At 30.6% G+C, this 25,239-nt stretch overlaps 3 protein-coding genes across 3 annotated transcripts; 2 read left to right on the top strand and 1 right to left on the bottom strand.

Annotated features, from left to right (window-relative positions):
- The first annotated feature begins 384 nt into the window (after positions 1 to 384).
- On the top strand, positions 385 to 9,733 carry LOC109810352 (transmembrane E3 ubiquitin-protein ligase FLY2). The gene is made up of 14 exons (XM_020373792.3): positions 385 to 974; positions 1,963 to 2,035; positions 2,637 to 2,764; positions 3,983 to 4,098; positions 4,723 to 4,783; positions 5,496 to 5,562; positions 5,676 to 5,753; positions 6,135 to 6,292; positions 6,379 to 6,438; positions 6,651 to 6,744; positions 7,458 to 7,625; positions 8,378 to 8,706; positions 8,995 to 9,111; positions 9,307 to 9,733. Exons 1-14 carry the CDS (start codon positions 813 to 815, stop codon positions 9,406 to 9,408), a joined length of 1,713 nt encoding a protein of 570 aa, XP_020229381.1. The 5' UTR covers positions 385 to 812; the 3' UTR covers positions 9,409 to 9,733.
- A 1,656-nt stretch (positions 9,734 to 11,389) lies between these two features.
- On the bottom strand, positions 11,390 to 14,179 carry LOC109810409 (ADP/ATP translocase 3, mitochondrial). Its single transcript, XM_020373870.3, has 4 exons — positions 14,029 to 14,179; positions 13,088 to 13,540; positions 12,190 to 12,561; positions 11,390 to 11,917 (listed from the first exon to the last, which is right to left on the bottom strand). The coding sequence occupies exons 2-4, from the start codon at positions 13,517 to 13,519 to the stop codon at positions 11,621 to 11,623; spliced, it is 1,101 nt and encodes a 366-aa protein (XP_020229459.1). The 5' UTR covers positions 13,520 to 13,540; positions 14,029 to 14,179; the 3' UTR covers positions 11,390 to 11,620.
- Positions 14,180 to 18,606: 4,427 nt separating this feature from the next.
- On the top strand, positions 18,607 to 20,906 carry LOC109810441 (squamosa promoter-binding-like protein 4). Its single transcript, XM_020373910.3, has 2 exons — positions 18,607 to 19,040; positions 20,096 to 20,906. Exons 1-2 carry the CDS (start codon positions 18,622 to 18,624, stop codon positions 20,322 to 20,324), a joined length of 648 nt encoding a protein of 215 aa, XP_020229499.1. The 5' UTR covers positions 18,607 to 18,621; the 3' UTR covers positions 20,325 to 20,906.
- Positions 20,907 to 25,239: the final 4,333 nt, after the last annotated feature.

Genomic DNA, 25,239 nt, shown 5'->3' with positions numbered 1-25,239 from the left:
GACACAAAATTTATTTACTAGTGTCTCAATCTATCACTTATTGTTGATAGATTTTGTGTAATAATATTTAAAAAAACAAATTTACTCTGCTTAAGGTATTAATAATATATTTAAGTATTTATAAAAATACCAACTCTAGATCTACTCAATATTTTTAATCAATTATTACTTTTAAGATGGAAGGAGTCCACCTTTCAGTTTTTTAATTTTCAGTAGAGTCATGATTCAGAGAGTTGAATAAAAAATAGTATAAATGTGCTAAACTCAAATAAACTATTATAAATAATAAATAATGTTTACTAACTAATAATAATATTTTTCAGCGCGTGCAAGGAATCTACCTAATAGAGAGCGTGACCAATGCGTTACTTCTGTCTAAGCAATGACCTTCATTTTTCACAAAAAAAAAAACCAAAACCCAGAAAAGTCGTCAACCACCTCTGCAACAATCCCTCGGAAGCAAAAATCCGCTCCGAACCCAAATCCGAAACCACAATCTTTTATTGTTACTTTTACTGATTGTTGATTAGTACAGCGTAAGTTAAATTTGGTGCAAAACTTATCTGGTGAAGGCACCTTTTTTGCTTCTAAAATTGCATTTGGTGACCAATTAAGTCGTTGGTCTTTCGCTTTCTTTATCTGATCAAGCTCCCCATGACCCTCTTGACTTCTTCTGAAGCAACCCTTTTATTATTGCCTCCTTTTTAAGCTGTTTGCTATGGTGGGTCTTGGGTTGCTACCTTGGATTCACTCTGGTCAGCTTCAACTGAGAAGTGGGTCGTTGAATTGGAGTTGAATTTTGGGGGTTTGATATGGTTGCCACTGAAAGATTGGAGCTTTGTTTGTGTGAGAGGAGGAGGGGGCTGGGAATTTTGTGCCAGATTGCATTTGGGTGGTGGGTGGTTCTACTGTTCGTTAATCCAGTGGAGGGTCTCAGACCCTTGAGGGAGAGAACTAGGTCTTGGGATGATGAGGTTTGTGTAGGAACTTGTGTTTAATTTTCAGTTTTTTAATTACTGGTAATTGAAGAATGAGGATGCACATGAATTTGATTTTTGTTTTTTAATTATAATGTTGGTGATTTCGTGCTTGGATTTTAATTGTTGTTGGTTAAGGTGTCAGGGATTGCATTAGCTGATAGTGCTTTAAGTAGTTTTGATTTGTGAAGGTAGACTAGACACTAGAAACCGGAGATTTGAAGTTATGTTAAAGCTGATGTTAATTGAATGTAGTTAGAATCTTGAACCTAGGCAGAAGAGTGATAGGTGCTCATTTAGTTTGTTTAGAATGTTTATATGCGGCATTGGGAGAGAATGAGGGAGGAGACTTGCCTCTCAGAAGAATAAGGAAAGTTCTGCATTATAACAACACTTATGTTTATTTATAGATATGTGTGTCAATGTGTATGTTTTTGAGTTACTTACATGGTACTTCTTTATAAAATAATAGTCATACTTTTGAGTTTATTGTTCATGTGTATTTCATAAGGTGTTCGGGGATGAAAAACTTCCCCAAATTCCATCAACCACGAGTCTAATAATTATTATATCAGTGTATATGTTATCGTAGATCTATTAATTGGGCTATCAAAAATCAGCAATCATTATTGGTATTGGGCATTTGTAAAATTTATTTTGTGTGCAAATAATACCTTGCTGCCTGGCTTTGCAGTTAAACAACGTTTTCAGAACCTGTATCAAAAGTAGCAGAAGCACATTGAATCTTGAAATGGAAAATAAATGATATTGTTGTGTCGCTTTTACTGATTTATTAGTACATCCAAGGGTTTTCACTCAATTGTGAGGCATTAGCCTTCCACTTTACTTATATTTAACTTTCCTAAACACCAACTTATGATTAAAAATTATTTAATTGACAAATTGGGATTGGTATGATTGAGGCAAAATCTGACTGAAGGAGAACTGACTTATTTGCATGTAATTGATATGTCACTTCTCTCAGCGGCTATTTACAAGAAAGGAAGAGGGCAACTTAGGTCCATTTTCACAATGGAACATAACAGGAACTTACAAAGGTTTGTAGTCTTTACTATCCTAAGTGTATGTGGTTTTCTGTTATATTTGAGTTGTAGCTTTGGTCTTTTGATGTTTAGTGTAAGCAGTTGCACAGTTGAAGTATTGCTGAGCATATGTTTCACTGATGTATGTTAAGATGATTATGATTGGATAACAAACTAAATCAGAGCTATCAAGAAGTTACTGGTTTAGAACTTTATTGTGACTTGAAAAAAAATCTGTGACTGCTTGCTTTTGTGAATGAATTCATGCCTCAATTTTTTTTAGGGCAAACATGTTGCTATTTGCTATGCTTAGGGTTGTGCTTATGTTTTATGTGTTCTTAATCTGCTGCCATTGGACAAAGCATAATAAAGGCAAAGGGGGCAGCATCCAGATGAAAACAAGGCTGCATGCTGCCTCAAATTAACTAAATGAACTCAAGACGTTTGGACAGATCATGTGATTTTTTAAGTAGTTCTGTGCAATTTACTGAAATGTGCTTCATTTCTCAATAGCACGTCACATTTGAATAACCATTGTCAATTATTTTTTTATGGAATAAATTTGTAAGTCTGTGGAAGTCTTAGGATGTTTGTATGTTGACCTCTTTATATGCAGGGACTTGGAAGTTTTTAGATACCACAAATGGCTCTTCCAGATTTCCAGACATCAGAAAAACAAATGGCAATTCTGTAATTGAATTAGTTAGTACGCCGACAAAGATAAGTGGAGTACATTATGTTCAGGTGAGATGTTCTACTATGTTGCTAATTTCACAGGAATTCAGCTTTCATATGTTGTGTATTTTCTTATTTGTTCTACTTAAAATATTAATCTTTTTATGTATTTATTGGAAATATTAATGGATTTTTTTATTTATTTTTATTTTTTATTTTTTATTTATAATTTATGATAGAGATAGGCACACTTTCTTAATAATTCAAACTTGAAGAAGGCTGACCTTGATTAGAGGAACATATCTATCTGTTTTCTTTACATCAGTTTTGATGATAATGAACTTTTTACACTAGTTTGTTTGAAAATGACAAAATTTTATATTAATCCAAGATGATTTGATACTTCATTCTTATAAAACAAAATTGACATAATATATATACTTCAAAATATACTAAAATATGAACGTTTTAATTACCTTCAAGTTATTATTTAATTTTAACAAAATTTGATATACACATATAAAATGATATGAACTTTCAATCTAACGGTTGGATTTACAAAAATTCACAATTAATATAAAGTTATTGAGCGGTATAATACTTAATAAAAGTTACAAGTATGTGTGAAATTGATGCCACAATTGCATCACATGCATGTGGTTAATAGTAACATTACATCTCTGATTTGTCTATACCTTTTAGGTTTTCGTCTTTTTCTTTCTCCATGTTTGTGCGTGCGTGCATGTGTATGTGTGTTAAGAGAGAGCCTTTTTGTTTGTGTTTTTTCAATGTACTTGATGAACATTTGCATACTAAAAAATAAGAAATTTACTTGGTATAAAATGAAATACATCAATGTTCATGTTTTTGCACATCAACAGTTAAAACTCATCTAGTGGACCTTGCCATCAAATGAAACTGTCTTGTGCTAGTTTTCTTGTTATAGAAAGTTTTGATACATATTTGGATCTGTATTCATATTTCACAGTTAGAGAGGCTGATAATTTGTATAGGTTTCGGGGGATCATTTTTCTTACTGAGTCTGTCTCAATTGCTGAATCAAGTGTATTTTTCATGCTTCTAATATATAAGCATACAATAATTTAGCACTTAACTCTGTTTTACGTACATCATAAACCAAATAATTTACCTTTTCATCTCACTACATAATAATGTTATATTAGTGAAATTTTTAGTCTTTCATTCATGTCCTTATTACTGTTTCAGTAAAATAATCCTTATTCTTCTTTTAACAATTTATTCATCTTTTTCATTTGTTTTTCATAGGGGGTAGTCATATTCCATGATGTGTTTGACAATGAATATGATGTTGGTGGTGCACAAATTAAAATAGAAGGTGTATATATATGGCCTTTTAGACAGCTTCGAATGGTAGCCAACAGGTAAATTTCATGGATATCATCACTGTGATGTGCAGATCAAATTTTTATTGAGCTCAAATTGGCTTATATTGTCATGAGTGTTTAAAATTTTAAATTTCTTTTGGTCCTAATTCGACATTTCATCTTGAATCAGTTTTTATGCTTTGTTATACTTGTTTAATTTGTTTATTTAATAGACAAATTCTGTTTGCAATTAAATTGATAGGCCAAGTTCTGTTGAGCCTTCTTGGGGAGATGGCCTGAGGCCATTGAAGGTTTATGTTATAAAAAATAATAGATAAGCTGAGTATTTCGGTGTTAGGCAGTCGTTTTTGTGTTATTAGGCTTTTAATTTGTGTTGATCCTGTATTGCACGGTTACATTTTACGGTGTGATAGTTACTGTGTTAAATGTGTAGTATGACAGACCTGTTGGAGGTAGTTAATGTGTCAGTTTGGTGTTTGTGGTGTCTTGAAGGAGGAAACCCTGTGTGGTTGATGTACTGTTCTCCAAATCTGGTCTGTAAAGTGTAAACCATATCATTCTAGTAAAATTTAACTATTTCTAAATGTTCAATCCTTGAGTCCAACTGAAGTGCTTATATTTCCTTTGAGTGAAGAGTTTCTTTTGTTTCTTCTGTTGCAGTGGAAAAGAAGGAGAGTTGAACCAGAATGAAGATTATATTTTATCTAATCCATATCATCTGGTAACAATGTTTCTTCTTGGATTCTTCATCTTTTACATTTTATAATCTGATGTTATTACATAGCTTACAATAATCTTAACAGCACTTCTTATTTTGGAGATCACTTTTTGTTCCTGCTTTTAAAATATGTTATTTTACTCTTTTTAATTGATATTTCCTTGGGTCCAAGAATCATTTTCACGGTCTTGATTTTTTGTGTCATAAGCTTGCTAGTTAATGCTGATATTTCTTTGTTGGCTTAATCATACTTTGTGTAAAACATTTGAATCTGGAAGTCAAAATATGTTTTAATACATCCATCACCAGGTTGTAAGATATTCCCTAATAGTTTTCTCATCATATGAAGCGTAATCTTGCAGTTAATATATTTCAAGCAGGAATATTTAAAATTTCCAAATGTTAGAGTCCTTTATTCTCTCCTCAAAAACTTGCTTAACATTTAGGACCATATTTGGGTTTTTAAACACATGGATGTAAATATGTAAAGTTGTGCAGTTTTGCTTCATTTAAGCAAATCCATTTGACAAGAGTATGTTGGAAAGCTGCCTTAATTGTAGTCACCCCGAGCCTGCTTTATATGGAGGATTCCCTTATCCTTCAAATTTGTACCTTTCCCCTCTTTGTCATCTAAACAATTTTCTTCTTTTACTATTAAAAAAAAGTTGAGCATTCAGAAATACTTATTTGCTTTGAATATGGCTTTTGTACACAGCTTGGAGTTTTCTCATCTCAGGTACTGCAAGATTCTTCACGAGATAAGATGTGGAGAAGAAAACATTGTAATTTTTCTGACATACTAATATACCTTAATGGTCCACCCGCCCCCTCCTTTTTATTTGTAGTTGTAGTTGTACAATATTGACTTGCTATTTGCCCGTACTGGTTACTGCAGCTCTGATTCATGACATGGAGAAACATTGTAATATTGAAATTGCTTCTCAGATTTCACGCTTGCCATCATCAAATAATGGTACTTGTGCTCTCCCAGCATATGAATACTCTGTTCCTTTTTGTTTTTATCTGCATCAATAAACGTGTTTAATGTTTCTAAAGGTTTTCTTCTTGGTGCTTTATTCTCCTCTCTTCCCATAGTCTTTCCCTTTTCTAATAAAGTGACTTCTATTATAAAAAAAAGTTAGTGTCCATGGTGCAAGTGCAACACTTAGGAATCGTTTGATCAAATTTGACATTACGAATTGCTGAAGTTGAGTCTATATGAATTGTAGAAAAATTATATGTACGTTCTTTGAGTTTTAACATCTTTGTATCCAGAGTCCATTCTTTTTGTGGATTAAAAATTATTATATTTTTGTCCATTTGATTTACCAAATTGTTAATTTATTTCTTGCAGAGGGTGAACATGATCATTTTCATCTAGAAGGGTTAATGGAGAGTCCCTCAGCAGATGATGATGGGGACTGCTTTTCACCGTTACTGTTAAATGCAACTTCTGTCAAGATTGAGGTCTACTATAACAAAGCAGTGAACTACACCTTGATGGTTACTTTTGTATCCTTCAATCATGAATATTCTTACAGCTTTATGTCTCTGTTGTAATCTGTTATGGTGCGTGCTCCTTAACATACATATACCAGGTCTCTTTCTTGCAAGTCCTTCTATTAATTCGTCAAATGGAGCATAGCAGCACTCAATCTGTAAGAATTTACTCTGGATTTTTATTTGAAATTTCACTTGTCATAGATTTAATAATTAATGGAATCAATCTAAATTTTTTCGTTAGTTGGGATGAATGTTCCATGTTCCAAGTACCATACAATAATTTAAAGTTCACATGCCACAGATTTCATAATTTTGTAAATATGCACTTATGATTATAGATGAATATGATTTAGATATACATTTACAGGGTGCTGCTAAGGTTTCAATATTAATGATTGGCCAGCAAGCAATAATGGATGCCTATCTTTGCCTTTTACATCTAACTGCTGGAATACTAGTTGGTAAGTTAGAAATTTCACAACTTGAGGTTTCTGTACAGATTATTCTCTCTCTCCCCTCCCAAACATATCTTCATTATGTTTCAGACTCAGAGGTACCAGTTTTGGGGTGAGAAATATATTGAAGGATCCTTTCTAATTGGAAAAGGGCCCTCTTTCTTTTTGTTGCCCTTAATTTTATTGACTTAACCACCAGGCTTTAAAAGTAATTTACCTTGTGAATACTAATTTGTGTAAGCATCCCAAACACTCATACCTGAAATCTGGTGCACGCCTTATAAAAAGAAGATTCCAGTTTTAACAATTCCAATGGCCTATGGAAATTTATACTTGGATGGTCAGAACCTGGACCTATAATTTTTAATACCATGTTTGCACCACCAGATCTTATTACCTGCTTTAGTCCCTAATACAACATTCAGTTGTAGTATACACATCACAGTACAACATTTAATCCCTAGGTCACACCACAAAATTATTATATGCAGCAATTTTAAATCTGTTTCATGTTAAAAGCACTTTTTTTCCTGGGGAGGGGGTTCTCATGATAGGGGAAGAAGATTATTTATATTTGTTGAAAATTTAGTGCTGGCTTACATTGATTGTTGTAATATGGCTTTATCATTGTTTCTGTAGATGGAACTTAAGTGGTTAATTATTCTTTATTAATAGTAAGATTGTTGGCTGAATAAATGTTGCTGCTTCCTGCCCTGCAGAATCCTTGTTTAATGCTTTTGCAACTGCTGCATTTTTCAAGTTTGTAGTTTTCTCAATATTTGAGATGAGATACCTCCTTGCTATCTGGAAGGCAAGTAGGCCTTTGAGTAACGGGGAAGGTTGGGAGATAATGAGGCGAGAACTTTCAGTTTTATACAGTCGTTTCTGTAAGTACCTATTTAGAAGAATTAAATTTTCTATCTTGCTAAAATGGCTATGATCTACTGGTTTCATCAACACAAGTTTCCTTTGAGTCGGTTCCCTGGGATCTGTGATCAAGTTATGTTATTTCCTGAGTTGTTGAGCTTTGATAGTCATTCTATTTAGGAGCTAGTTGGCTGAGTTATACTACTTTTATGCTGTTTTACTGATCAAGATTCAATTCCAGCTTTTAAGTTTATTTTTTATATCAGAATTGAAAAACTATGATGCTTGCTTGTAAACATTATGTGGATGATTAAAATTGCAATAACTGTATGTTAACTGTCATTTGAATTTCTCTTTAAAATTCCACTGTATTAATAATGAGTTTAATGTATTTACTTACTTTTTATTTTGGAAACCTGCGAACTTACACCATGCATTAGCTGAGGGTGACCATGCACTGGGATAAAATGAGCTACGGAATGAAAAATATCTTTCATACTCATAGTATATAGTAAATATGTTTTTGTTTAAATTAAACCCTTTTTGTACCTTAGATTTTTAGTGATTCCATATCCAAATATTTTCTAATAATATCCCTGAAGCTTTGATTTTTAACCAAGTCAAAGGCTTTGTTCTTGTTGTATATTCCACTTTTGAAGCATGCCAAAGAACTCTTGCTATTTGTTTCCTGTTGTTTCATTTAATGGAAAGAACTCCTTTTTCCTTATATCAAAAGAGGGCCTCAAATTTAACAGTTTACCTTCTTCTGCAGATGGGATCTTGTTGGGAGGCATTCTATTCATGTATGAGTTCCATAATTATTTGAGACCTATTCTTCTTCTTATATACTCATTTTGGATACCTCAGATAATCACCAATGTTATTCGCGATTCACGTAAACCATTGCATCCTCATTATATCTTAGGGATAACTGTTACTCGGCTAGCAATCCCATTATATATTTTTGGTTGCCCTAACAACTTCATGCGCATAGAACCAGACAAGAGCTGGTGTGTTTGTTTGGCTGTATTTATTGGACTTCAAGCTGCAATTCTCCTACTTCAGCACTATCTTGGGTCACGGTGGTTCATTCCTCGTCAGGTTGGGCCAACTTTCTTTTTGATACTTCTGTAACCATTAGCACGTGCAGAAAAGACTTCTGTTCTTGTATATTTTAGTTTTAACTGGCGTTCCGTTATTCTTTTAAAACATTCCATAGACATCCTGATTATAAGCATGATTATGTGGCAACCATTAATAACATTGTACTATCCTCATCATTTAGGACTATGGTTCTATTCTTTCCTAAGTGAATTTAAATCATGACCCGGCATATTATTTCACTTTGCTTCTGAATTTTCAAGAATGCTTTATCTTCATGATTTGCAGATTCTCCCTGAAAAATACAGCTATTATAGGAGGTTTGATCAAGATACAAGACATGCTTCAGACTGTGTTATTTGCATGACAGCCATTGATCTTTCCCAGCGATCCAATGATTGCATGGTAAGTAAATATAAATGACCTTTTTTTTGTGCGCTCAAATTAAATTTTACAATGAACCACTAGGGTTGGTGGAGTTGGAACAGTATATATAAAGTTTTAAGTTCGAACTTTGTTGTCCGTAACTCTTATTGATAAAAAGAAATCAAATTAAACTTTGCAACATGAGTTGAGTCTAATGCAGAAACTGTTACACAGGTGACACCTTGTGACCATTTCTTCCACTCTGGCTGTTTGCAAAGATGGATGGATATAAAGATGGAGTGCCCAACTTGCCGGCGTCCACTACCCCCTGCCTAGAGACTTTTCTTTCACACTTTATGTCAATAGGATTAACTGACCCTGCTCAACTTTAGTTTTAGTATATGCTTAAATTACCAACTTTTACATTGTCTTGCTTTTAATATTACGAGAGAAGTGAAATTACTCACTCGGCTTTGGTGGTCAAACCTTTCTTCTCATGTCCAGGACTGAATGCTTCTTGTGCTCATACAAATTTTGTAATTTGATTTTTCCACCTTATCCAGATGCTGAGGGTATGATTCTTGTACATAATCTGGAAAGCAGAGAACATTATTTGTACTATTTTTTCTCAATACGAAATCGAAATGTATTTTTATTCTTCCTTTGTGACTGTCCAATATAACATTCATTTATGGTTTATATTTGGTTGTTTGCCTTATCTTTTTGAGTATAATGGTAATCGTTAAAATGATTTTAACTAAAGTCTATTAACCTAAGTAGCTGTAGGATATATTTTGAAACAGAGGGTTGACTTGATGATTTCAAGTTGATTTTTGCTAGTAAAAATAATGTTTGGTCAGTGAAAATAACAACTTGTAAATAGAAATTAATTATTAGTCATTATTTTTGAGATAATGTGGATGTCTATGAAAAAAAAATGATTTCAACTTAATTGCATGATTATAATTTAAATATATGATTAATTTGTATTATTGTACTTATTAAATTTGATGACATATCCCATTATTTCTATTTCATGATCACATGAATCGAAGATTTAGGAATAAGGATGTTTTTATTCTAATCGCTTACTAGCACCATATCAAAACACATACCTACGGAGAGTAATTGTTATATCTAGACGAAAATGTGGCTAGTAAGTTAGTGATGAGATGACTTGTGGCAGAGCAAGCAAAGCTCACTAGGATTCAACATTGTATCTTCGGCTCACCAAAGGGTGGATGAGGGCGGACAGAAAATGAAATAAGATAATTCATGCATGAACACTCGTATTATTTAATAACTAATACTTTATAGAAGTATAAATGATATGATAAAAAGAGAGAAACGATGAGTATTATTTAAAATTTTGAAGTGTGTATAATATCTAAGAAATTATCATCATCTTTCATTATTTATCTTTATAACAAGAGGGGAAGGATAAAATGTCATGTGGGATCCACACTTTCAATAATCCATCCATTTTGCAAAAGATGGGTGTTCTGATTTAGTAAAATACTCTTTTTTTTTTTTTTAATTTCTCTGTTAAAAATATTTATATTATTTTATATGCACATTTGTTTGGTTGAATTAGGAAATAAAATAAGTTACCGTACTTGATTTATTTCCTAATTCAACCAAACAGCTTACAAAATTACATCACTTTTTACTTCATCTCTTAAATTAAGTTTACACCTGAACTTTGCATTTATTCTCAAGAATTTCAACACCAGTAATTTCTATTGCTTTTTTTTTTTTTTAATTTCGAAAGATAAAATATACAAGATTAAGAAATATAATTAATATTTTGTTCATATTAAAATTAGATTAAATTTCTTCATCAGACTTCAATTATTATTCTTTCTTCAGTATGAAAAATATAAAAAACATAAAAATTAAGTGAAGTTAAACACAATTGAAAAGATAATATTGTTTTGTAATTATAAAAAATAATAGATAATAAAAAATAATGCTATGTTGTAAAACCTGACATAAAAATAATAGGAAGTAATACAAAAGGAATCGAAATGGTGGAAGATTTTCCCAAGAAATTCAATTAACGAAGCCTTCCTAATTCTTGAAGTACACAATCCATGGTCTTTCACCAATTTTGGCAGCACAAGCTCCCATAGATTGGTTGCTCCAAATAAGACAATGCTGCAATATTAGTGTTGGGCCAACAAATTTTGCTAAATCTTACATTCAAGACTCAATTTGCAGGGAACCAAAGTTTGCAATAAGATATAATAACGCAAATAAATTTGAACTAAGACACAACGTTAATTAGACAGTTAACACCTTCCAGAAAAAACATGAATAAATAAAACTTCAGTCTCCAATTATTTCAACCAAAACGTCTAAAAACTACACGGATAATAAGCTAAGGACATGTAATAAACCAACAAAAATTAAAGTTTGCAAAACTATGATTTCTGAATATAAAGCCCCTACATAGGGGAAACTTCAAAACCACTATTTTTCAACCAAATTATTGAATGCAAAGGGGAAACATGATTCCACCATAGTTGTCGTCATCATTATCTGTACCTTAACCTCCACCAGAACCATATTTCTTTCCAAACAAGATGAGCTGTAGCTTATCATAACCGGCAAGCACCCCAGCACCTGCAACAGCACGTAATATGTTTGCACCAGCACCTTTAAAGAGTGACTTAGTACCCTCTTTTGCTACGATTGTCTTGAATGCATCCAAAGAACTCTTGTATTTAACCGCTTCTCCTGATGTCATCATCATTCTTCTACGCACAGTATCAATGGGGTAAGAGGCCAAGCCAGCACCTATTGTGATCCCCCATCCCAAAAGAAAACTTGCAAAGAAACTATCCTGTTAACAAGAAGAGTAACTAAGGTAAGTAAAAGTAAGAACATATTGAATACTATCATTTCCAGATCATGTGTATAAACTAAATCTGGTGAGAACCATCAAATAATATCAAGGAGCCTGAAAATTATAAGCATTCATATAGCAAGTACATTTAACCAAGTTACTTATCACAAAATAAGACAACCTAAATCTAAAAGAAACAGAAATGAAGATGATTAGTGATTTCCACATGATAAAACAGAACATATTTCAAAATAAAAATTTGTATGTACCTGCAATCCACCAACCAAGACCACTGGTTTCAGTGAATCATACATTCCGAAGTAAAGTCCACGGTACACTATGATTCCAACACATGAGATGTTGAAGCCACGGTAAAGGCCAGCAATACCATCAGACTTGATGGTTTTCTTGTAAACATCAATCATGCCATTGAACTGTCTCTCACCACCCTTCTTCGCAGCCTTAGCATCATTTGCTAAACGTGTTCGTGCATAGTCCAATGAATAGACAAACAAAAGGGAGGAAGCCCCAGCAGCCCCACCAGATGCTAAATTCCCAGCAAACCATTTCCAGTAGCCATCTTTATCTTTTTTGAAGTTGAAAAGCCTCTTGAAATAATCCTTGAAAGCAAAGTTCAGAGCCTGAAAAAAAAGAAGAAAGCATTGAAGATACAGAAATAACATATAGATATAACAGATCAAACAGTTAAATACCAAATATAATTTTACATTCATCACATCAAAATCAAATAAATGGGGGTAACAGCAGGGATGCAAATTCAAGAGCTAAGGCTACATGTTATCCAAAATCCTTTCCCACACAAAACATTATCAACTCTCAGAATAAAAGAATGCTTTATGAACAAAACTCCAAAAAAAAAAAAAAGGACCACAACTGTGTAGAGCCATTGGGTTGAATGTGGCTTTGTGCAACTGCAAATAATAACATAATAAAAACCCTGCACAAGTCCAGGGTAAATATAATGGCACATGAGGTTTGAGTTTTGTACACCTGAAGTAAAATGAAAACAAAGACATTGCAGAAGAACATGATCAAGCATAGAAAGTTGGAATTGAAACAAATAAATCAGTAATCACATGCTTACAATTAAATAATCACATCAAACAAACTAACCTACATTCCCACTTCAGAGGAAAGAAATATCACCTGAGTAGGGAAGTATCTGATAACATTAGCAGTATTTCCTCTCCAAAGAGCAATCACGCCTTCATCCTTCATGGTTCGAGTGAAACAATCACCAATTCCCTTGTATGGCTCAGACAGACGCCCACTCTTGATCATTTCATCCTGGTTCTGGATAAGCAACTTAACTCGCTCAATTGGAGCAGCAGCCGTCTTGGACACAGCAGCCGACACTCCTCCCATGAGGAAATCCACCAAAAATGCAGCGGCCCCTTTCTCAGCCGGCGCATGTGCAGTGACCGGAACCAAACCCGAAGACTGCAAGCCCCCGTTGAAGTAACTACCAGTGGTAGAATAGTTTCTGGAGTGATTTGGGGCAAGCCTGGACACAAGATAAGACTGTCCAGACAACTTCTGAACTACCGATGGATGCCGCAAATGCAATCCATCCTCCATTGCTGCACTTCAGACGGTTACCTATCAACATTCAAACAAAAATCACACCAGTGGTGATAGCAAAGAGGAAAAAAAAAACACATTTTTCATTTCCAATAGTAATAGCCTTGCTATGATCCATTCACTTAACCCATGCATCCATGATATACAGATGAACAGATAAATTCCCACATCTCTGTAGTCTATAACCAGCGAATGATACAAAATTCGGAATAGTTGATGTCTATCCAAAACCCATTATATTTTCCAACTAAAATTCAACTTAAAATCAAGTCACAATTAAAATAGAAACTATAGATGATTGGTTTATAAGTAACTGACAGAACATGAGTGAACCAACTAAATAACTAAGTAAAATTATAAAAAATAACAGAAGAAGAAAAAAAAGTGATCTAGTAAGATTAGTAAGAAAATACGCAGTAGATCGAAAGTGAAAGAATGCAGATCTTGAAAAGGAAGAAGAAATTGAAGTAACATAGTTAGTGAAAGCGGAAGAGAGTGAGTGATACCCAAAAAGGGCGCGGAGAGATGATTGGTGTCTTCCTCGGATCGTGAGGAAAGGGAAGGAAACGACACAAGCCGAATAAATGGGAGAACCACTGCAAAACTAGGGTTTTATTTAATCACTATTTTACCCTTTCCTCCCTATGATAACAAAATAATATTTTTTTTATTTTAATTTCTATCTATATCATTTTTATTTTTTAAGTCTCTATAATCTATTTTCACAGGGATTTAATTTTTTTATATATAATTATAAATAATTAAAAAAATAAAATATTATGTTTAATAATGAAAATAAATTATTTTTAATTATAAAAATTAAATGATAAAATTTTTAAAATTATAAAAATAAAAAAATAATTAAACCAAAAATATATTATCAAGTAAATATAGAACTATGGATGTGACTTTTAAGTATTTTTTGAAAAATTTTAACAATTTAATAGTACATATCAACAAATAATCAGATTTTAATATAAAAAATTTTAAAATATTTTTATAATAGCAACAATGAAATTTGTTTAAAGTTAATTTAAGTAAATCGAGGATATAAAGAATTTTATATTATTATATAATTACATATTAGCATATATAATAAATTATTAAATTTTATAATAAGTATTTAAAATTTATATTTAGTGTAATTTTTAATTGATTATGATAATTTCTAAAAATTATATTTAAAAATCAACTCTTACATACTAATCTCTTTCTTACACAAAAATGTTTTTAAGAATTTTTATTTGACAAGAAAATTTTTATAAAATTTTAATTTATTATTTAATTTAATTTTTATTTATTATAATTATTATAAATTAAATTTTAAAACTTTAAAAGAAATTATTATAAATTAAATTTTAAAACTTTAAAAAATATATTTATTTTATATATAATTTATTATAAATTTTAAGTATAAACATGTAGATTGGCACTAAAATACTAGTAATAAAGCAACAGAAAAGCCAAATATATATCAGATCAGCAGAAGTTCTGATGGGATCCGATGTATTAGTGCTGATATGATCCACCTATGGGACTAGTTATTTTACCTTTTGAGATACTTCTAATGTAACGAAAAAATTAGTTACTGTTATCGATAGTAGATACTCGATGAACCGAAAAAATAAAAAATCAGCAGAAGTCCACAACGTAGACTTCCGAGTTCCCACACGCTCATTACAAGTCAAGTCTATATTGTCCTCGGTGCTGTCCATGAATGATGTAGAAAATTCCGCGGCCCAAACATCGTTTATTTATTATTATTTTTTCTTTCTGATTAATAAGTTTATTTTGTTTTATTACGAAAACGAAAAATACTGCGATACACTTTATCTCATATTCTTTCAAACATATTTTTTTTAAATGGTTATAATTTATGAAAACATATAAAATTTAGTGAATTGTACATCTTATTAATGATTTACTCTTCTAAATTTATAATTTTTAATAATTATAATTAATGATAATCAATATATTATGAGGAATGTATAACTTATTATATCTTAAATTTAAATATATATATATATATATATATGATTAAGATATGAGAATTTTTAAATAAAAATTAATTATCAACAAAAACGCGTCAACATTTCACATGTTAAAAAGAAAATCAAGTATCATAACTTTTGAAGTTATTAAAATATTGCTTAACATTAATGTTACAAAGTGTGGTTAATATTGTCTCAAAGTTATTATATGTTATTAGTAGTTATTGTATGTGATTAATATTTAAATACATCTTATGTATGTTATTATATAGAAAAAAAAATTCTTAATTCGGATAAGTTAGATTTTTACTCTTTATAAAAATGTTTTTTTTTTAAATGGGATAAAAATGGTTCTAGGAAACTATATTTATTTGAATCTCTTTTTTAAAAAATAGCTAGCAAAAATAGGAAACTAAGATTCTTGCTTCAAGATTCTTAGAAATGTAAAAATATTTCGCATGCCAAACGCTTACTTAGAGTAAGTGAATCCTCCCTTATGTATGTTATATGTGTGCATAAGATTTATTTAGATAAATTTCTCTAAAAATACTTCTAAGAAAATAAAATAGGAAGAAAAAACGAAATAACTTCTTTATAAGCTAAAATTAGCTTATATATGAGCTATTTTGTAGAAACTCTTCTATTAACTTTTACAAAATCTTATTTTTAACTCATACATAAGTTAATTTTAACTTATGAAGAAATATTTTATCTACACAGACATATATAAATATGAAGGATTTTGTCATTCAAGTAACTACGAAATTAACCATCACAAATAATTAGCTATGTATATAAATATGATTAACTTTGTTTTACTAAAAATAAGCGCATTGATTGGGTTATTTGGTAAAACTAGCTTATAAATTAGTTAAAAGCTACCAACATTGGATGATACAAGTGGTACTTGTGTTCCTTAAATAAGTTGTTTAGTGTTTGAATCTTAGCCTCAAATATGGAATAAACTATGTTAGGAGGAAAATATCTACCTTGTGTGCATTCACGATCTTCAATATAGATTAGTTATTGCTTTCAACAATGAATACTTCATATCAATATCATGGTTACAAAAAAAAAAGCAAGTTAAAAGCTTATAATATACAAAGTAGAAATTGAAAAGGCGAAAACTTATAACTAACTAATATAAAATGACATATTTATTTATTTAATAAAAGAAGTAAGATCTTAATATTTAGACAAGATGGTTTCTTTATTAAGAAAAGATAAAAATGATTTTAAGTAAATTAATAATAATAAAAAAATTAAGAGCATGTAAATTATAAGTTGTTTTAATTCAATTAACTTATGAAAATAAATTATAAACTCATAAAATAAACTCATGTATTAAATAAGTTTATTTCAATAAAACAAAATTTTGAAACTAGTGAAAAAATCTTTGAAATTCTTCAAATACGTTACCAAATCCATTCATTATATCAATTAGCTATTTGTGTGGAGAAAAGAGAAACACTATAAAGGAGGTTGAACAATATTTATTTAAAACTCAACACTTTTTAAAAATAATTAAATAATAACAAGACTTATAAGAAAGCAAACAAAAAGCAAAATAAGAAGAACACACAATGTTTTTTTTATGTTAATTCATATCGATCATTGAGACTACGTTTAATTTTTAATCAATCTGGTCAAGTTCTACTATATATCTTTTACAAATATACAAGTATTCTTTCATAAATCACTTTTGGTTCAACCTAAGTGTTATTTGACTTGCTTTTTCAAACAACTATCGAACTATTCTTTTAACACAAAGTCTCTCAAGGTTTCAAACAATCAAATATTCTTTTACGGTCAAACCACTCTAGGCTTTAACAACCAAATATTCTTTTATAATTAAGTTTCTCCAAACTCTAACAACTAAGAATTGTTTTATGGTCAAACTTCTTTAGACTCTAATAGCTAAGTATTATTTTACAGTGAAGTCTCTCTAAGCATAAAGCAATAACACAAAGTTAAAAGTGGTAAGTTAATAATGTTGTTTCGTCTTACTATCAATATGTGATACTACCTATTAAGTACAATGTTTCTTTACAAAAAAATAATAATATATTTTTATAATGAATAAATGTATCTTTTTCTTTCTGAATCTTTAAACTTCTTTATATAAATGTTTTATGAAGATAACTTTTGCAAATCTTTGAGCATATTTCATAAACTTGCTTTATTTGTTTTCATCTTCGTTCCTTATAGAGGGAAGTATTTGTTGGTACATTAAATGCTTGCATTAAATGTGTTTCATCAAATTATCACTTCTTATTTAATCAGGAAAATCACTTATCAATTTTTAAGTACCAAAAGATAAGAACCATGTAGGTATCACTCTGAAACAACTTTTCATGCAATTTTTTCATTCTTTAGTACAGATGTTTGTCATTTTTTTTTGACAAAAAACATGTTTTTAGTTCTTTTAGTGAATTGTTAGTACCAAAGAAACTTTATCAATTCGATTTATTAAGAAATCATATAAACAAAAATAATTTTGTTATCAAACATCATAAGTGATATAAGTTATAAGCATATATCTCTTATCGATACAATGCTTTGTCTATGATATTTAATATCAAAATAACTAAACCTCTTAAAGAAAAAAATTTCTTTCAAAAAATATCTATATATGCTATCATTAAAATTTAAAATTCTAAGAAATTTAAAATTATTTTTTTGACTTAACAATGTGATAGTACCAATGAGATATTGAAATGTTTAATAAAAATTAATTTTATCTAACTTAATAATGATAATAAGTTATTAAAAGACTTAATAATAGTTAACCACAACCATATTTATATACTTTAAGCTGCCCTGTTGAATAAACATTTTAATGTGAGAAGAGTTATTTATTTACTGACAGGACCTGTTGAGGCTCAACCAACCACACATGCAAATCATCTATCTTCTTCCTCGTCTCTCACAACTGTCATGGTCCCACTGCTTTACCACAATTCAACTCCCTCATTCAATAATGCCACTTCCTTTCATTGTTTGAGTCTTACTTTCACTTTCATACCCTTCACAAGCTTCTCTAGTCCCACGTACCACCTCAACACAAAAAAACAAAGCCATTATGGGAGGTGCTGAGAAAAAATATAAATGGAGCACTCACTTTGTGTTGTGGTCCTCACTGACTTTTCCACCTTTATATTTCCTCTCTCATCACTCACCACGCGGCCTCAACACAAACTCTACCATTCTTTCATGGAGGGGATGGTGCCAAAGGTGGCGATGAGGAGCGACAGGTTGAAGAGGGACGTGGCGGATTGTGTTGATGAGCAAATAGGGTACGTGGAGCAGGAGAAGAAGAAGAAAGTGGTGGCTGGTGGTAGTGGCAAGAAAGGGTCTTCTTGTGGTGGTGGCAATGGCATGCGGTGTTGTCAAGTGGAGAAGTGCAACGCGGATCTCCATGAGGCCAAGCAGTACCACAGGAGGCACAGGGTGTGTGAGTACCATGCCAAGGCTCAGGTTGTGCTTGTGGATGGAGTCAGACAACGGTTTTGTCAGCAATGTAGCAGGTTTGGGGAGGTTCGACTATTTTGTGTTTTCCCGTCTTGTGAGGTTTCTTTTTCGTGCTAACTTTGGTTGTTTTATGGTTTTATGAGGTTTCTTATTCTTGTTAACTTTGGTTGTATTATGATAACAGGACGGGCAAGACCAAGATGAACTTCTTATATGTTTTTGTACTTTGTTCTTCTATTAGAATTGTAGTTTTGTTTTTGTTAATTTGCATTATAAAGGTTTACATCAAATGTTTGAATGGTCATTAAATTGAAACTCTAATTCTAAATAGAGAATACTGAAAGTAACTGAGATGAAAGTTGCATCTAAGTTTTGTTTCCTGAGGAATGATCAATGATTTGGTGTAAACCACAATTATACTTTCTTGAAAGTAATTTTGTTCGAGTTGGATAGGATTACTATGAAAGAACGGTTAATCTTGAAACTGATGAGCATAGAGTTGTTGTTTCCACTTTTTAGAGTTGGATAGTTTAGAAATAGGGTGCAACTTGAAATTGGGTTGAATTGGAGTTCTAGTGTGGGGTTGTACTTGTGTGCTTGCTATAAAACGATCATTTTTTCTTCTCTTGTTTCATGGACGATGGAAACAGAATCTCTGATTGGTGGTTGTGAATCTGCTGTTTATTTTCCACACCACGCAAGAAACATAATATTTTCTACCATTTTGTTTCCTTTCTATTGAGTTGAATTTAATCTAAACGTGGTTATGAAGATTCTGGTTTAATTCTGTTACGTTGAAATTCTACTCAAATTTGTGTTACTTTGTGAAGGGATTGCTTAATGTCTCTGCATGGGTCCATTATGCATATACAAATACCATATTTTGGAATGTTATTTCATTTCATTTAATGTAATGTGTAAAATAAAATCAGAGTCTGCCTTACCCTCTTTTCAAGAAAAAAAATATAATTTTGCTATTAGAATTAAGCTGTAATCTCATTGGTGTTTTCTTCTCATTGATTGGTCAAAATTGGCTAGTAAGGTCATGTATTGGACAATTTAGTAATGCTATTATTTTTATGTATCTAAACTAATAACAAATGGTGTGTAGATTCCACGAGTTAGCTGAATTTGATGACACAAAAAGGAGTTGCCGCAGGCGTTTGGCTGGACACAATGAAAGGAGGAGAAAGAATGGTGATCAGTCTCAAGCAGAAGGGTCAAGCCGCAAAGGGACAGGGACCCCTCAATTGAAGGACATTGCTTGTGGTCAGGCTGATGAAAGGGAAAGAATTCAACTCCAAGAAAATGCACCTTACAAACATTTCCAGATAAGATGAGATATGCTTTCATCTCAACTCTGCTCTCTCTCTTCTGTCATCCTGGGGATGTATTTGTCAAACTATTCCTATGTCACATTCATAATGATCAAGATTGCATTTAGATAAATAACTTTTAACATGTTAAACTATTCATTTGATCCATATAGTCATTTTTATTTTAAGTTTTAGTCTCAGTACAAGAATACCGCAAGATATAGACCATGTTTGGAAATTCGTTTGACATACTGCAAACGACAATTCACTCATTTTCAAGCATCATACGACTGATATAGCCCCTACACAGTTTCTTTTATAAGAAAGATTTTATAGTGATTTTATATTAGCCAAAAGACTCAACTTATTTTAATACATGTATAAAAACTAAAACATGCGATTTCCTCGTATAGGACTAAAACACGAAATGAAGACAACTATTGGGATCAAATGAATAGTTTAACTTTTAAAAAAGTGATGTAAGAAACATTGCAACATCCATTTCATGGTGTTGCTGTTACCCCCTTAGAAGTATAAATTACTATGCACTTCAGTCCATAATGTTCAATCATTATGCTTGATATATCTTAATATTCTTTGGCACCATTATGGTTTGTGTTATGCTACATGTCTTGCTGTATGTTGTGTTACATGTCTTTAACTAATTTTCTCCCAATCAATCGTGTTGGTTACATGTTACAATCAACCATGCTAACGAACATTAACATGGGTTCTTCGTTCATTCTAATTAAAAGAAATTAGTTTTATGCAAATTTTGTCACCTGTGTATAGCTTTGTCCTGATCCAGAGATGTGGAATGTGGGTGGGAACATTAGGGTTGGCTACGAGAATCCTGTTAGCCAATTTGCCATGGGATAAGATATGCGCCGAACGCACAATGAGTCCATTTGCTTTTGCATGCACAAAGAACAAAAGGAAAAAAGATGGTTTCAATAGAATATTGTTCTTTTTTCTACCCCATTAATGGATTCCTTTTGGCCCAAAATAGCTACCCATGAAAATGTAGCTAAACAATAATTTGTTTTTGTTGATTAAAATCAGAATATATTTTTATTCTTGGAGAGATGAGAGTTTCGTAATGTTAGCCATTTTTTGTCCTTTAGGGGATTGGAGATGATTGTTATCTAGTCTCCACCATTGAGAATCCAACCCAAGAAATGGACTAAGGAATCAAATTTAAATCTTTTTCTTTTTTGTTTGTTATATCAATTGAGTCAACGTTGCTAATGAATGGTCAACCTGGTTATTAATAAGTGAAATGTTTGAAGGAGCTTTCTAAAATCCATGTGTTATTCACAGTTCACATGCTTAATTGCTTATGTTTGCTTTAGCTGATTGTTTTAAAAGGATTTGTAACTAAATTATTAAGCGATGCTCGACAGTTTTACTGCTGGATTGATTTTTCCATTTTTAAGATCAACAATTTTTGTTGTTTTCAATTTAAAGTTTCCTGATTTGTATAATTTATGCTAGTTATCACATTTGTACAATTTAAGTTATTTATAGCATATTTAATTAATCTATTTTATAACATTTATCCGCTACGTTTTATATTTCATTTCGATTAGTGAAATATAATATATGATAATATTGAAAAATATCTTCAGATCCGCATTTCTTCTCGTGCGAGATAAACTACGTAAGTTTTGTGGTTTCTATTTTTTTTTAAAAGAATTATGTTTATATAAAACTAGTGAAAACTAGACATTTCGTGTTTTGCTATAAAAAATAATAAAATTAAGAAAGTGTTTGATTAACTTAAGAATAATGAAATAGTTAAATAATAAAAAAGTAGATAAATATTAAAGAATTAAAGCCATGTATTGAAGAATAAAAACAATGTGGATACTATAATAAGTTCTGTTCTTCGTTAATGTTATAGATTAAATTGTAGCAATAGAATAACTATAAGAAGGTTCTTAAACTCTTGAAGAAGCTAGAAATTTTTTTTTCTTGTTGTACTTACTAAGCGTGTCTGTTTGTAAAGTTTTCCAAAACTCTGCTGTTACCAAGTCTCAACTTTAATCATGAGGGTTGTTACTCTTCAGGACAAGCTTGTCATGCATGTATAATTGTTCAACCAAATAAGCAAAGTTGAGATTAGAATCCACAACTCAGTAGGTTCCTAAACAAATTGTCGTTGTTTCAGAGAATAATGCAAGTTCAATTTTTCATTCTCTCTCAAGTCTCATTCCAAGCCACTAACAAAGTGAGTAAAAGAGAAATTGAGCAGCAAAATAAGAATAATGGCCGGTGACAATGAGGCACAAAATGTAGGAATTCAAAATTTTCACTCTCTTTGCTTTATGTCCAACCCTTGAATCCAAAATTTTCACCAATCTTTTGACCAAAGTAGCAACATAACAAATATTTCTTTAAACTTAAATAGTTAAAGAACTTTATTGGATGAAATTAACATATTATAATATTAAAAAAATTATTTAATGTTATTTTAAAATTCTCTAAAATAAATAGTGATAATGATATTTATACGGTCATTAACATTGATCAAGTTACATAAGTATATTCCTTATTGTCTATGGACAAAAAAATGAAAATATTTATTACTAATTTTTATTATTAATTTTTTATTTTTATCTTAGCTTTAATGGTAGTTTATTTGGCTATAAAACATTAATATACCTATAAAATATTGTGTTGACGTGTTTCACATCTTTCAAACATCATACATACATGTCAGACACATATATAACACTTTTTTACTATATATGTCATAATTTTTTTTTTCTTTTCAAACACCTCCTTGATACAATTTGAACTCTTTTTGACATGATTTGAATACGAGTTAAAAAAGTGAACCAATAACTTTCTTAACAAAATACTTATCTAACACTCTTATATATTATAAAACAAAATAATAAAAAGGATAACTAATTAATAAATATTACAAAACTCATAACACTTTTTTTAATCTTTTGTAAAACTCATTCTCAAAAGAATCATTAGTTATTTTAACTTTTAAATATTATAATTTATCTTCCAAGAATTATTATCACATAAAAATTAATATATATATATATATATATATATAATATCTATAGTGGGTACTTCATAGATATTAAGCTATTTTCTAATGGTATAGAATTATCACTTTATCACAACGTAACCCCACTTGTCTTGAACTCCTAGCAGGTTACCATGCATGGATTGAGGTCGTGTTTTTGTGTTGTTGTAGCTTAATTAGAGTTCATCATCTATCGATATTTCTCTCTCTATATATATTTTTTTGGTTCAAAATATTTCTCTATATTGTCCTAACGTGAGAAAGAACTATTTTAGGAGCAATTACACTGGCATATATGATATATATGCTCGCAGCAGCCGAACTTTAATAGCAAATCTTTGATAATATCATATTACCACTTTGTTATGGCTATAAGAAGCAGTTTTGCCTTTGCTTTAATTAAATGCAAGAGTAATTCAAAATGGTGTGAAATTTATCTGTTTCGGTGAATTTAGTAAGATGTAGCGTTTAAGAAACATAGAACAGTCTGAACAATCTCCAATTTTGCTTCATTAAGCTAACCAAAGAAGAATAATATAATTATTTCCTATATAGTGAGATACTGCTTGATTATTCTTCCAATGCCATACACCCTTTAAACAAATATTTTATTTATTTATTTTTAAATTCAGGTATGTGTATGACTAGGTTTAATTCTTTTCAACAGGACTTATAGTTTTAATTTGTCTAGACTATAATTAGGTCAAGAGCCTGAGTTATTTTGAAGATTTTTATATATATAAATATTAACTTTATTCGGGACCTATTCTTCTAGAAATTTAAATTATTGTAAACTAATACTTTAGAAAACTTAAAAATATTACGTCATTAAAACAAATAATATATATATATATATATATATTTAAAGCTTTTTTAATCTCTAAATATTATATTATTAAATATCATGTTATTTAAATTTAATGTAAAACAAAAATTTATATTTTTTAAAATTAGAAATTATGTCTTTATTTTAAGATAGAAAAATCAGAATTGTATATTAATAAAAAATGATAGAAGTATATATTTTTTAAAATAAAAACAAAGCAACTCATTATTGCTTCCAGACTTTTTCTTCTTCTTTCTTCTTTCAAATACATATAACTTCGAGTTGAAGGTGATTATTAAATTTTTTTTTACCTTTAATACAATGTTTTTACACATAGAATTAAGAATCAAATCTTAATCAACATATTTGAGATAATTAACCATTATCAAGATAATTTTGTATTACTCTAATATTAAATAAAGAAAACAATAAGATAAATATTAAAAAAACTAATACAATAATAGAGAGAAAAGAGTTAAAGGAAATGTATGAAGACTCATGATCAATCTTTATTACCACCATGTTTGTAATATTTTTTATAGGTAAAAAATAAAGTTATTTTCCTTTAATTATAAGTAAAGTAGAGTGTATGAGAGTGTAAATCTTATTAATATTAAATTTGGTTATGATAAATAAATGAAAATAAGATATTGTCATTCTTCTCACCTAAACTTTTTCTTTGAATACTAAAAGGTGCATTATTCTTTCCCAAATCAAAAAGCCAAGCTTCCATTTTCTAATAAATATAAACCCCTATGCAAACCAAAAGAATTTTGCTCAAAGAAAAGAAGCAAAAAGAAGACCATAATAAGGCAGAAGAAAGGGGGAAGAGATAGATTAGAAGGGGCAACAGTTGTGGGGGAGACAAATTAACAAACGTAAGCAGCAAGAACAGAACACATTATGCTTAATTACGAAAGTAGCCTTCGAGACAACGATCTTCTCCAAGGTGTATGCATATGTAAGATGGGTTCACTTGTCCTTACACATTCAAACTTTTAATAGATTTAATTTATGGTTTAATAAAGAGGTCAAATTCCTTTCCACGGGACTATATTAAAATTGAT

This window comes from Cajanus cajan, chromosome 10, assembly GCF_000230855.2.
Source record: "Cajanus cajan strain Asha chromosome 10, NIPB_CcT2T_4, whole genome shotgun sequence".
Lineage (NCBI taxonomy): Eukaryota > Viridiplantae > Streptophyta > Magnoliopsida > Fabales > Fabaceae > Cajanus > Cajanus cajan.
The sequence above is the reverse complement of the archived record's forward strand: the minus strand, read 5'-3'. Positions and strand labels throughout refer to the sequence as shown.